Below are 14,810 nucleotides of genomic sequence, written 5' to 3' on the forward strand. Positions count from 1 at the left end.
AAAACTCAATATATTTGGCGCTTTTCCTATTCTTCTTTCACTCCTATTTCGCATCGAGTGCATAGTTGGGTAAGTGTGAAATTACTCGTTCATGTTTTGCAAACGGGAAGTTTAATATTTCTGTTTATATTTACTTTTTTGTAGATGACTAATAATTAATATCTATTTCTTTATTGCCTACAAGGGGCTAAAGATAGAGGGGACAAACAAGGACAAAGGGATTAAATCGATTACGCCGACTCCAGTGCGTAAATGGTACTTATTTAATCAACCCCCGAAAGGATGAAAGGTAAAGCCGACCTCGGCGGAATTTGAACTCCCGACCTCGGCGGAATTTGAACTCAGAACGTAACAACAGACGAAATACTGTTAAGCATTTCGCCCGGCGTGCTAACATTTCTGCCAGCTCGCCGCTTTAATGATTAACAAATTCGACGTATCTCTGCAAACACACACACACACACACACATATTCTACATGTAGTAGGATGTTTGCTTCTACAGCTGTCAAAAGGAGATCAAAGTGATGATGTCAGCACACACGGCAGTATCCTTGCTCCCGGCAACAGTCCCAAGAAGGTAGTGATGCTGTTACAGGGGAATGGCCCGCCCCGCAGCACGCTTTATCATCTGTCATCTATACATATTTATACATACGCATATAATATGTGGGTGGGTGTAATGTACGTATATGTGTGTGTATGTTTGTGCGTATGTGAATGTTTTCTTTTCTTTCATTCTTTTATGTTTCAGTCATCTGACTGCGGCCATGCTGGAGCACCGCCTTTAGTCGAGCAAATCGACCCCAGGACTTATTCTTTGTAAGCCTAGTACTTATTCTATCGGTCTCTTTTGCCGAACCGCTAAGTTATGGGTACGCAAACACACCAGCATCAGTTGTCAAGAGATGTTGGGGGGGGACAAACACACATACATATGTATATATATATACGACGGGGGGCTTCTTTCAGTTTCCGTCTACCAAATCCACTCACAATGCTTTGGTCGGCCTGAGGCTATAGTAGAAAACACTTGCCCAAGGTGCCACGCAGTGGGACTGAACCTGGAACTATGTGGTTGGTAAGCAAGCTACTTGCCACACAACCACTCCTGAGCCTGTGTTGGTACTTTTTGGTTATCTCACCCCCATTAAAAAATTGCCATTAAAAAATTGGGTTATCTCCCCACTAAAAAAAATCGAGTTAATATGGTGACAGGGGACTGGATCAACAACACATTTTTGACGTTTGGCCCCCTAAATAGGCATACTATAATTTGTTATAAAAATGTTATTAGATTTAGTAAAATGTTTAATTTTTTCAGTTTTCCTGTTTATTAATTATTTTCAGTTTTGTATGATTTGTTATAAAAATATCAGATTCAATAAGACGTTTAATCTTTTCGCTTTTCTTGTTTATTAATTTTTCATTTTTTTTGTTTTATTGAGAGTTAAATAATTTTTTTAGTTGGGGGCGATAACCCAATTTTTTAACTAGAAAGTATATGTATGTTTTAGACTTTATTATTGCAACCCATAGATGGTATGCTCTCTCTTTCTCTTTCTCTCTATGCTTCTTTCTCTCACTGTCATATATTTAAAATATATATATTATGTGCATATGTGTGTGTGTGCACGTGTGTGTGCGTGCATGCACACATGCATGTGCACACGTGCACACATGATGTCTGCAATTCACTTTCAAGCAGTGCCATCGCTTGAATGTTTCTCTTAAAGCAGCATGGATTTGGTATTTCAGTCTTACATTCTTGTGCAAAGATGTGGCAATGATGGGCACCTCTTGCAGCAGGTGTTCAGAGAGCTACCACCCATGCAGACACGTACTGGCATTCCATCCTAGAAGTTTTCATTGAGTGTTTAAACCTTGGGTTTCATGCATGGTACTTATCAAAAGTATATGTATGCATCTATTGACTTCTGATTCTTTTGGTTGTTATACATTCATACATACAAACATAGGTGTATACAAATATATATTCACTCATACATACATACATACTGACAAAAAATCTTCAATTAAACTGAATAATGACATACATACATACATACATACATACATACATACATACATACATATGTACATACATACATATACACATACACACATACCAAAATACCCTGTTGTTGATGTTGAAATTCCAGTGAAGAAGGCTTGAATGGATGGACGGACGGACAGACGGATGGATGGATGGATGGACGGACGGATGGATGGATGGATGGATGGATGGATGGATGGACAGATGGATGGATGGACAGATATATATATGTATATATATATATATATATATATATATATATATATATATATATATATATATATATAGATAGATAGATAGACACATAGATAGATAGATAGATAGATAGAAGAGAAATTATAGTAAACCACAAGTTTATGTCCTTTGTTCCACCAAGTATATTTCATCCTTGTGATTATTTGCATCTTCTGCGGTGAATGTTCCAAATGCAATTAGATGTTCAGCCACAACAGATCATGAGGGAAACATTTCATTGTATGATGTTACACAGATCAAACGATTGAAGTTGGACAGCGGCTGGACTTACTTTAATTGTGCTGAAAGAGGAATAAATAGAGAGCAAAAAGAAAGACAGTGAGAGAGAGGGAGAGAGAGAGAAGGAGAGAGAGGGAGAGGGAGAGAGAGAGTAAAGGCAGGTTCAAGCATAGTTTTGTAGCAAGAAGTTTGCTTCTCAACCACATGGTTCTGGGTTCAGTTCCATTGCATGTCAACTTGTGAAAGTGTCTTCTTCTATAACCTTAAGTTAACCAAAACCTTCTCAGTGAAATTGATAAGCTGAAATGGAACAAAGGACATCATATATATATATAATTTGTAGAAAGCATAAATCCAAAGAAGAAGCACACTCCAAGATGTAGAGCAGTCTGAGCAGGGTCGTTGCCAATACCGCCTGACTGGCCCTCGTGCCAGTGGCACGTAAATGGCACCCACTACACTCACGGAGTGGTTGGCGTTAGGAAGGGCATCCAGCTGTAGAAACTCTGCCAAATCAAGATTGGAGCCTGGTGCAGCCATCTGGTTCACCAGCCCTCAGTCAAAATCGTCCAACCCATGCTAGCATGGAAAGCGGATGTTAAACGATGATGATAGCTGGTTTATAGGATTACCCTGGATTTCCCATCCATAAAGGGTTTAGCTTTATGGCGTATTGTCAGATCTGTTGCCCTGAGACTTTTCAGGGTAATTCCATAAACTGGCCTTCCCTACTTTTAATACACACACACACACACCACACACACACACACACACACACACACACACACACATACACACACACACACACGCATATATATATACATAAAAATATACGTGTGTGTGTGTGTGTCTTTGTATCTGTGTTTGTCCTCAGCCACTGCCACTTGACAACTGGCATTGGCGTGTTTACATACCCATAACTTAGTTCAGCAAAAGAGATGGATCAAATAAGTATCGGGCTTCATAAAAATATATACTGGGGTTGATATGTTCAACTAAAATTTCTTCAAGGTGGTGCTCCAGTATGGCCACAGTCTAATGACTAAAACAAGTAAAAGAAAGATAAAAAAAAGATGTTATAAAAGAAACCAGCATCACCACCACCACTATCACCATCACCACCACCACTACCACAACCACTACCATCACAGCCACTACACCACAACTACCACCATCACCACAGCTACCACCACCACAATCACCACTACCACTACCACAACCACAGCCACTACACCACCACCACCACTATCACCACCACAGCCATCACCACAACCACCACAACCACAACCACCACCACCATCACCACCACAGACACTACCACCATCACCTCCATCATCATTTAATATCCACTTTCCATGCTGGCATGGGTTGAATGGTTTGACTGGACCCACGAGACTGCATCAAGCCTTGGTGTCAGCTTTGGTATGGTTTCTATGGCTGGATGCCCTTTCTCCTGTCAACCGCATTACAATGTGAGCTGGGTGCCTTTTACACAGCATCAACACAGGTGCTTCTTATGTGGCACCAGCAACAACAGGGTCACCAAATAACTTGCAAGCTAGAAAAACCCCTCAGCTGGAAGGTGGGAGTAGTAGAGGGGTGGTGGTGGTATATATATATATATATATATATATATATTATATATATATATATAATATATATATATATACATATAAGTATATCATCATCATTATCATCATCGTTGCTGTTTAACGTCCACTTTCCATGCTGGCATGGGTTGGACAGTTTGACTGAGGACTGACAAGCCATGAGGCTGCACCAGGCTCCATCTGATCTGGCAAAGTTTCTATAGCTTGATGCCCTTCCTAATGCCAACCACTCCAAGAGTGTAGTGGGTGCTTTTTACATGCCATCAGCACGGGGGCCAGTCAGGCTCCACTGGCATCGACCATGCCCACATAGTACTTTTTATGTGCCACTGGCACAGCAGCCAGTCAGGTAGCACTGGCATTGACCACACCCAAATGGTGCATTTTATGTGCCATTGGCACAGGTGCCAGTCAGGCGGCACTGGCATTGGCCATGACTATGATTTTACTTGACTCAACAGGTCTTCTCAAGCTTTGGGGTCAGCTTTGATATGGTTTCTATAGCCTGACAATTGAAGGGTACTTTTAAACGGGTCAGTTATGTGACACTGGCATTGGCTATGGCTACGATCTCACTATATATATATGTATGTATATATATACATATACATATATATATATATATATATATATATATATACACACGCATACATATATATATGTGTGCATATATATATGTAGGTATGTATATATATACATGTGTGTGGCTGTATGTGTATCTATCTATTTGCCCATATTATTTTCTTTTATTCTCTTTTATTCTTGTTTAACTGTGGCTATGCTGGAGCACTACTTTTAGTCAAGCAAATCGACCCCAGGACTTATTCTTTGTAAGCCTAGTACTTATTCTATCGGTCTGTTTTGCCAAACCTGTAAGTGAAAGGGGACATAAACACACCAACATCGGTTGTCAAGTGAATGGTGGTGGTAGTGGTGGTGGGGGAAACACACACACCCACACACATACATATACGACAGGCTTCTTTCAGTTTCTGTCTACCAAACCTACTCACAAGGCTTTGGTTGGCCTGAAGCTATAGTAAAAGACACTTGCACAAGGTGCCACACTGGGACTGAACCCAGAATCGTGTGGTTGGTAAGCAAGCTACTTACCACACAGCCACTCTGGTATCTAGATATATCATCATCATCAATAACAATGATAATATATATATATATGTGTGTGTGTGTATGTATAGCTCTGCATTGAAAGGTCTGGTACCCTATGATTTTGTTCTGCATCAGGCCACATTAAAACAGATTTTGAGAAAGCAGAAAATAAGCCAAAATTGAAGGTCATAATCCCGAAAGTTGCTCATTCTAGACTGTCATAATATCTCTGAGAAATACATTTAAAATGTTAAATAAATATCATTGGATGAAGTATAGTAGTAGTAGTAGTAGTAGTAGGAGTTGGGATGCTTCAAGTGAAAGTATTTGCCTGTAGTAGTAGTAGTGGTAGAGGTGGTGGTCGTGGCTGTGGTGGCAGCGGTGGTGGTGGTGGTAGTAGCAGTGGTGGTGGTGGTGGTAGTAGTAGTAGTAGTAGTAAGGTGAATTGCAAATGCGTAACATGATGCATTGGGATGCATCAAGTGAAAGCATTCGCCTGTGTAATATTCTTTTCTACTCTACGTACAAGGCCTGAAATTTTTGGAGAGGGGACCCAGCTGTTTAGATTGACTCCACTACACAACTGGTACTTGATTTATCAACTCCCGAAGGGATGAAAGGCAAAGCTGACCTTGGCAGAATTTGAACTCAGAACGTAAAGACAGATGAAATACCGCTAAGCATTCTGCCCGGCATGCTAACAATTCTGCCAGCTCGCTGCCCTAAATAATCTTTTCTACTCTAGGCACAAGAATAAAACCACCAATAGAAGAGAATATGACCAAAGACTGCATGTACCCCATTCCATACAGCTGTGGTAGGTTATACAAAGGTGAGACATGCCGCCCCCGCAAAATAAGGGTAGAGGAACATCGCAAAGCTGTGACACAAGGAGATATTGATAAATCGGGTATAACTGATCATGTATGGAAAAATGGAGACCACCTCCCCCTGTGGGACGAAGTTAAAATAATAGACAGGTGGTGGCAGTGATGGTGGTGGTGGTGGCGATGATGATGGTAGTGGTAGTAGTGGTGGTGATGATGATAGTAGTGGTTGTGATGGTAATGGTGGTAGTGGTGGTGGTGAGGATGATGGTGGTGGTGGTGCTGGTGGTGGCAGTGATGGTGGTTGTTGTAAGGGTGAAGCTGGTGGTGGTGGCATTGATGGTGGTTGTTATAAGGGTGGTGCTGATGGTAACATAGGTGGTGGTGGCGGTGTTGGTGGTGTTGGTGGTAACATAGGTGGTGGTGGTGGTGTTTGTGGTGGTTGTTGTTGTGGGGGTGGCATTGGTGGTGATGGCGGTGGGGGTTGTAAGAAATCACAACTCATAAACTATGCCTTCCCTCCTTTCAAGGTTACCAAAAAAAAAAAAAAAAGAAAAAGAATCGTATCAATACCAGGGGTGGATTGGTGAACCTGCAAGAATGTCAGAGTGAAATGCCTTATGATACTAATTCCATCCCTTTGCTTTCTGGGTTCTAATCCTACCATGGCCTCGTTAGGTGGTAGATTTACTCCATTACTCACTCTAACACCAGCAGCTAGTCCCTTTCGTACTTTTAATGGACCCCACACTCTTACAAACAATCAGGACAGGTCTCTGTTTTGAAGATTCCCCAACTACTCCCTCTCACCAGTCTTGGTGGCCCTTTAAAGGGTTATAGCCATTTCCTTCTCTCTTGCCTAAGAAAAACAAAGAAAAACGAAAGCCAAGAGGCGGCATTTCATAAAGAAACCAATTTATTTTCAGACTGAAGATAATAACTTTGAGCTGAAGCAATTCGGTGGTTTCAAAGCCAAGAATAGAAAATAGAATTTACTGATGGAAGGTTGGTGTTGTTGGTCATTCTGGGAGTTTGGGTCCTTTGCAGCTTCAGTTCTTCATTTGGAAACAAAAGCATTTTCTCATTCTCAGGAGGTTTATTAATATCTGCAACAGATTATCCAGTCATGGAGACTTGGTAAAAGGTGTATGAGTATGAGTGAGAAAGTATGTAAGTATCTATTTGTCTGTCTATCTGTACATAGATACATATATATATATATATGTGATAATATACATACATACATACATATATATAGATGCAGGAGTGGCCTTGTGGTTAGAAGATTGTTTCCCAACCACATGGTTCTGGGTTCAGTCCTATTGTGTGGCACTTTGGGCAAGTGTCTTCTACAATACCCTCAGGCTGACCAAAACCTCCTGAGTGGATTTGGTAGATGGAAACTGAAAGAAGCCTATCGTGTATATATATATATATATATATATATATATATATATATATATATATATGTATGTATGTATATACATATGGTCTTTTATTCTTTTACTTATATCAGTCATTTGCTGGAGCATCGCCTTTAGTTAAATAAGGCTTACAAAGAATAAGTCCTGGGGTTGACCCCAGGCTTATTCTTTGTAAGCCTAGTACTTATTCTATCAGCCTCTTTTGCTGAACCACTAAGTTTCGGGGATGTAAACACACCACCATCGGATGTCAAGCGATGTTGGGGGGACAAACAGAGACACACAAATATATACACACACATGCATATATATATATATATATATATATATATATATATATATATATACATATATACGACAGGCTTCTTTCAGTTTCCTTCTACCAAATAACTCACAAGGCTTTGTTCAGCCTGAGGCTATAGTAGAAGACACTTGCCCAATTTGCCACACAGTGGGACTGAACCATATATATATATATACATATATATATATATATAATATATATATATATATATATATATACACACAACAGGTTTCTTTCAGTTTCCATCTACCAAATCCAGTTTTATTTCAAGATTTCTTGCCAATAGAGAAAGAATTGGTTTCTAACCTAGATCCAAGGTTCCTTCATTGGAATTTCAACATCAACAACAGGATATTTTTGTATGTATGTATGTCCATATGTCTGTATGTATGTCTGTATGTCTATATGTATGTGTGTCTGTATGTATGTCTGTATGTGTGTCTGTATGTGTGTCTATATGTCTGTCTGTATGTCTGCATGTTTGTATGTCTGTCTGTTTGTCTCTGTGTATGTATATCTGTCTGTATGTCTGTCTTTCTGTGTGTCTATATGTCTGTCTGTCTGTATGTCTGTATGTGTGTTTGTATGTCTGTCTGTCTGTATGTCTGACTGTCTGTATGTCTATGTGTCTGTATGTATGTCTGTCTGTCTGTCTGTCTGTCTGTATGTCTGTCTGTCTGTATGTCTGTCTGTATGTCTGTCTGTTGTCTGTCTGTCTGTCTGTATGTCTGTCTGTCTGTATGTATGTCTGTATGCATGTCTATCTGTCTGTCTGTCTGTTTGTATGTATGTATGTATGTCTGTCTGTATGTCTGTATGTATATATGTATGTCTGCTTGTCTGTCTGTATGTCCGTCTGTTTGTCTGTTTGTATGTTTGTATGTATGTATGTATGTATAAATCAGTTAGTTCTGTTTATGTCTTGTCAGTTGTCATACTGAAGTATTTTGTTGGCAGAATGTTATTTTTGGAGCAGAGCTAAAGATACAACACACTGAACGAAGAAAGGAGATGGTTTATATATTTGCTCAAAGACATGACTACAAAGTGTTACCCTCTCTTGCGCTCTCGCTTTCTCCCCTTCCCCACCTCTCTCTTATAGCCACACATATGTATATATGTATATATATGTATAAAATACAAACTGGGACAAGAACGCAAAACATTTAGGAGCCGATACAAAAAACATGGATGGGACATTTGAAGCCTTCAATCTTCAGTCAAGAACCAGATCATCCTCGCAATTTCGGCTGATTAATCTTGAGATTGCTCCAATCTGGCCAGCCCCAAGGAAAAACTAAGCTAAGTGCATTTGATTCCTTGGAAGAAAGCTTCGAAAGTATACAAAACAAGGACGGAAAAACGGACGATCTTACACGATGTTACACGAATATGAATACAAAAATAATACGTAAAACAATAATGATAATATGTAGAAACAATATGTGTATATGCATTTGAAGTGTGTATATATCTGTGTGTCAAAATATACTAAATCCAAATTTGTGATAGTTGATGTTTAATTTTTAATAAAAATCCTGGTGTTATATTTTTAGAAGATTATTAATTTTCTTTTCATATTCTTTCTTTGTTTCACAGACTTTGGTGGTTCTTTGAGAAGATTGAAGATGGTTGCTGTGGCTGGTAAGATACATCAAAGACAATTACAAAAAGATACACACAAACATAAAGACATATTTTCATATATATATATATGTGACCGCATGTGTATCGTTGGCGATTTTCTTTCTCCGTCTTCCCTTCCTTGGACTTTTTCTTTTTTTTCTATATTTCTGACAAAGAGTTCTGATCGAAACATTAAATCCTCCTTCTTTCTTTCCTTTCCTGAGCATCCAATAACACTATACTTGTTCCACTTCTTTGCGTTGTTGTGTTTTCTCTTTGTTCATGTTTGGATTAACTATATCTATTATATAAAATCCGTTCTGTCTGTCTGTGTGTGTCTTCTAAGATCTCGGGCATCCTCCATACGATTGCGCTCAAATTTCATATGTAGATACTGACGGTATCAGGGCATGTATAAGTCTTGAAAAAGTTACAAAAATCGATTCCAGATGAGAGTGCGATCGATAAAGCCGTGGAAACATGCAGTTGTATGCACAAGTACATCAGCTGTTGCCACTAGCTTTTCCATGCCCTTGAACATCCCATAAAGTAAGTTAGCTTAAAATCAGTTACTTAGTTCCCTAGGTTGTTGCTTTTCATCAAAAATTGCCCCAAGTTGATTTCCTACATGTTTTATCAAATAAACTTATTATTGTCCCAGACAATGTTCTCATAGATTCAACATGCTTTTCCATCTAGATTTACCTCCAGCTAACCCATTTGCATGCATCGTTTTTGTCCTGCTTTTCTTCCGTCAACCTGTACATAACTGCACCTTCCATTTTTTGTTGTTTTTGTACTGCTTAAAGGCACGTTTCTTTCCTGCCAATTATTGTTTAAACCATGTTTGTGTTTTGCCTGTCAACAGCCTTATCATTACTGGTACTTTAAACTCTTCGGTTGCATATTTGTGTGAATAAAATCGTTTTTCTTTGGAATAGAAGAAAAGTCTATCTTTATTTCTTCTTTTGCTGGTGTCTCAAATTTAGGTTAAATCAGTGTTTCTCAAAGGGGAGGCCTATGGGACGGTCGGACAAGTTGTTTTGAGAAAATTTGGTTTAAATATTTGACAACTCAGCACCGTCCATTGGACGGGAGGGGTTTTGCTCATATATATATATATACATATATATATATATACTTTATTAGACAGCAGCAAAAATATCACAAAAACTGTTACTCAGAGTTTCACATTCCTGTTTGGCGAACAGTTTTGTATAGTATATATATTTATGTACAAATATTCATACACACATATACATAGACACACACATATATATATAAATACATTGTGGCACTCCGTCAGTTACAATGATGAGAGTTCCAGTTGATCCGATCAATGGAACAACCTGCTCGTGAAATTAATGTGCAAGTGGCTGAGCACTCCACAGACACATGTATCCTTAATGTAGTTCTTGGGGAGATTCAACGTGAAACACAGTGTGACAAGGCTGGCCCTTCAAAATACAGGTACAACAGAAATAGGAAGAAAGAGTGAGAGAAAGTTGAGGTGAAAGAGTACAGCAGGGTTCACCACCACCACCTGCTGGAGCCTCGTGGAACTTTAGGTGTTTTCATTCAATAAACACTCACAACGCCCAGTCTGGGAATTGAAACCCTGATCCTACAAGTGTGAGTCCACTGTCCTAACCATTGGGGCATTGCACCTCCACATGCATATATATATATATATAATAATATATATATATATGTAAATATGTGTATGTGTATATGTATATGTATATATCACCATCACCATTCAATGTCCATTTTCCATGCTGGTATGAGTTGGCTGGTTTGAGTCAGGAACTGGAAAGTTAGAAAACCACGCCAAGCCACCACTATCTGCTTTGGTCTGGTTTCTACACTTGGATGCCTTTCCTAACACCAACCACTTTACACAGTTTATTTTAGGCGCTTTTTTTGTGGCACCAGCACCAACCACTCAGTGAGTGTAGTGGGTCCTTTTTACATGCCACCAGCACAGAGGCCAGTGGAGGCTGGTAACAGCCACGATCGGTTGGTGCTTTTTATGTGCCACCAGCACGGAAGCCAACCAAAGCGGTGCTGGCAACGGCCACGGATGGATGGTGCTTTTTACGTGCCACCGGCACAGGTATCACAACTACAATTCCATTTGATTTTATATTTTGATGTTGTTGAATATAATAAAAGCTGACATTTTTTTTTATTTTATATTCATTTTGTAAACAAATAATACAATATTACATTAGCATTTTATAATGTTTCTTTCTTTTCTGGAAACTCACTGCATACTGGCAGCTGATGGCTCACAGACCGGCACAGGTCCGTGGAGTAGCACTGCTGTAGGAGACCAAGAGACCCCTTCTATGGTCATTCCTTCACACTTAAAACAAGATTTCTTTTTCGGTAAATAATATTTTCATTCTCCATTTTGTTTTCATAAAGATTACACTTTTCCGGGTGGCATATTTGAGCTGACAGATCCAATGAAGAAGGATTTTGATGAGCATGGTTATTTCATTGTCAGGTAAGGCTTCACAAACATATTTGCTTGAGTCAAGGTACTTCCCTCGTCATCATCATCAGTACTGCCATCACCTGGCTGCTTCTGTTGCCAATAGCTTATTCATACACAATCTGCTGCTTTTTGTGGCATCACTGATTCTTTAACCAAGCTTTGGTGTTTGGCTGTCTGTTGCTGAGGATCTGCAATTTACAGTGAAATCAAATGAAGACACAGTGCCATTTGTGTTGTAAAGTCTCAAGTTTGATTTCTGATGCCACATTGTATCCTTGAGCAAGACACTTTATTTTACGCTGCTCCTGTCCACTCAGGTGGCAAAATTGAGCAGTACCTGTAATTCAAAGGGCCAGCCTTGTCACACCCTGTGTCACGTTGAATCTTCCAAATAACTACATTAACCCTTTTGATACCAACCCACCTAGAATCACCTCTGGCTCTGTAGTACAAATGTCCTGTTTCCATAAGTTTTGAATTAAAACCTTCCACCAAACTTTAGTCACAATTTATGTTCCTAACACCAGCTGAATGATAACTAAGTTATTTTACTAAATTCTTTGTTATATTTAAAATTGATTGAAAGAAACACAGAATATCTCAACAGAAATATGGTAACAAAACGTTTAAAATATACAATTGAGAAACAATTCTTAACCCTTTCGATACCAACTGGCCTGAAACTGCTTCTGGCTCTGTAGTACAAATGTCTTATTTTCTAAAGTTCTGAATTAAAATCTTCCACCAAACCTTAGTCACAATTTATGTTCCTAACACTAGTTGAATGATAACTAAGTTATTTTACTAAATTCTTCATTATATTTAAAGTAATTGAAAGAAACACAGAGCATCTCAACAGAAATACAGTATCAAAAGGGTTAAGATATACAATAGAGAAACAATTCTTAACCCTTTCGATGCCAACCTGGCTGAAACCACCTCTGGCTCTGTAGTACAAATGTCTTGTTTTCATAAGTTTTGAATCAAAATCTTCCACCAAACCTTAGTCACAATTTATGTTCCTAACACTAACTTAATGATAACCAAGTTATTTTACTAAGTTCTTTGTTATATTTAAAATTAATTGAAAGAAACACAGAGCATCTCAACAGAAGTATGGTAACAAAAGGGTTAAGGGTGAGTGTATCTGTGGAATACTCAACCACTTGAACGTTAATTTCATGAGCAGGCTGTTCTGTTCATCGGATCAACTGGAACTGTCATTGGTCATAACTGAAGGAGGTCCAGCCATATAAATGTACACAAGATTACAACACCTTCGCAGAAGAGGACCCTAGCCTATCACAGGAACAGGGTGGCCCATTTACATCTGAGTGGATTGGGGCAATGTGGAATGAAGTGTTTTGCTCAAGAACACAATGCATTGCCCAGACTGGGAATTGAACCCATGATTTTACAATGATTATTTTACTCTTTTATTTGTTTCAGTCATCTGACTGCAGCCATGCTGGAGCATCACCTTTAGTCGAACAAATCGACCCCAGAACTTATTCTTTGTAAGCCTAGTACTTATTCTATTGGTCTCTTTTGCTGAACTGCTAAGTTACAGGGATTTAAACACACCAGCATTAGTTGTCAAGTGTTGGTTGGGGGACAAACATATATATACATACATACACACATACATACATATATATATATATCTGTATGTGTTTGTGTGTCTGTATATGTATATACAACGGGCTTCTTTTCAGTTTCCGTCTACCAAATCCACTCACAAGGCTTTGGTCGGCCCGAGGCTATAGTAGAAGACACTTGCCCAATGTGCCATGCAGTGGGACTGAACCTGGAACCATGTGGTTGGTAAGCAAGCTACTTAGGGTTAGGGTTAGGGATCCTGTCAGTAAGGTGAGGGTTGGCAGTGAGTACAGTGAAGAATTCCAGATAGAAGCAGGGATCCACCAAGGATCAGTCTTCAGCCCCCTCTTATTCATCATAGACCTTTTGGCAATAACAGAGGAATTCAAGACAGGATGCCCCTGGGAGCTTCTCTACATTGATGACCTTGCTCTAATAGCTGAGTCACTATCAGAACTAGAGAAGTTTCAGATGTGGAAGCAAGGTCTAGAATTGAAAGGCATTAGAGGCAATCTAACAAAAACCAAAGTCTTAATAAGTAGGAAAGTAGACAAACTACAAATTCCTTCAGGTAGATGGCCCTGCTTGATCTGTAGAAAAGGTGTAGGTAGAAACTCTATAAGATGTACCCAGTGTAAGCTATGGACACATAGTTTTTGAGTGTGACAGATGCACAGGGGCAATGAACACTGAAAATGTACAGAGAACAGCTTCCATCACATTCCAGGGGGAAAAACTAGAAGTAGTTGATAGCTTCTGTTACCTAGGTGACCAAGTCAGTAGCAGGTGTGGGTAGTCTGAAAGTGTAGCTGCTAGAATAAGAATAGCAAAGGCAAAGTTCAGAGAGCTCCTACCTCTGCTGGTGACAAAGGGCCTCTCGCTCAGAATGAAAGATCGACTATATGATGCATGTGTGTGAACAGCCATGCTACATGGCAGTGAAACATGGACCATGACTGCTGAGGATGTGCATAAGCTTGCAAGTAATGAAGCTAGTATGCTCCGCTGGATGTGTAATGTCAGTGTGCACACATGACAGAGTGGAAGCACCCTGAGAGAAAAGTTGGACATAAAAAGCATCAGATGTGGTGTGCAAGAGAGATGACTGCACTGGGATATTCATGTGGTGAGAATGGATGAGGACAGCTGTGTGAAAAAGTGTCACACCCTAGCGGTTGAGGGAACCTGTGGAAGAGGTAGACCCAAGAAACATGATCTTTGAACATTGGGCCTCACTGAGGCAATGACTAGTGACCGAGATATGCTTTGGAGATATTCT

At 39.4% G+C, this 14,810-nt stretch overlaps 1 protein-coding gene across 1 annotated transcript in view; it reads left to right on the forward strand.

Moving 5' to 3' along the window:
- The first annotated feature begins 267 nt into the window (after positions 1-267).
- LOC115217558 (ectoine dioxygenase) overlaps positions 268-14,810 on the forward strand; it is a 33,988-nt gene continuing 19,445 nt past the window's right edge. Inside the window, exons 1-3 of the mRNA XM_036503279.1 lie at positions 268-289; positions 9,403-9,447; positions 11,860-11,941. Coding sequence (XP_036359172.1) covers positions 283-289; positions 9,403-9,447; positions 11,860-11,941 — 134 coding nt within the window. The 5' untranslated portion in view covers positions 268-282. The remainder of the gene's footprint in view (positions 290-9,402; positions 9,448-11,859; positions 11,942-14,810) is intronic.

Source organism: Octopus sinensis, linkage group LG1, assembly GCF_006345805.1.
Source record: "Octopus sinensis linkage group LG1, ASM634580v1, whole genome shotgun sequence".
Lineage (NCBI taxonomy): Eukaryota > Metazoa > Mollusca > Cephalopoda > Octopoda > Octopodidae > Octopus > Octopus sinensis.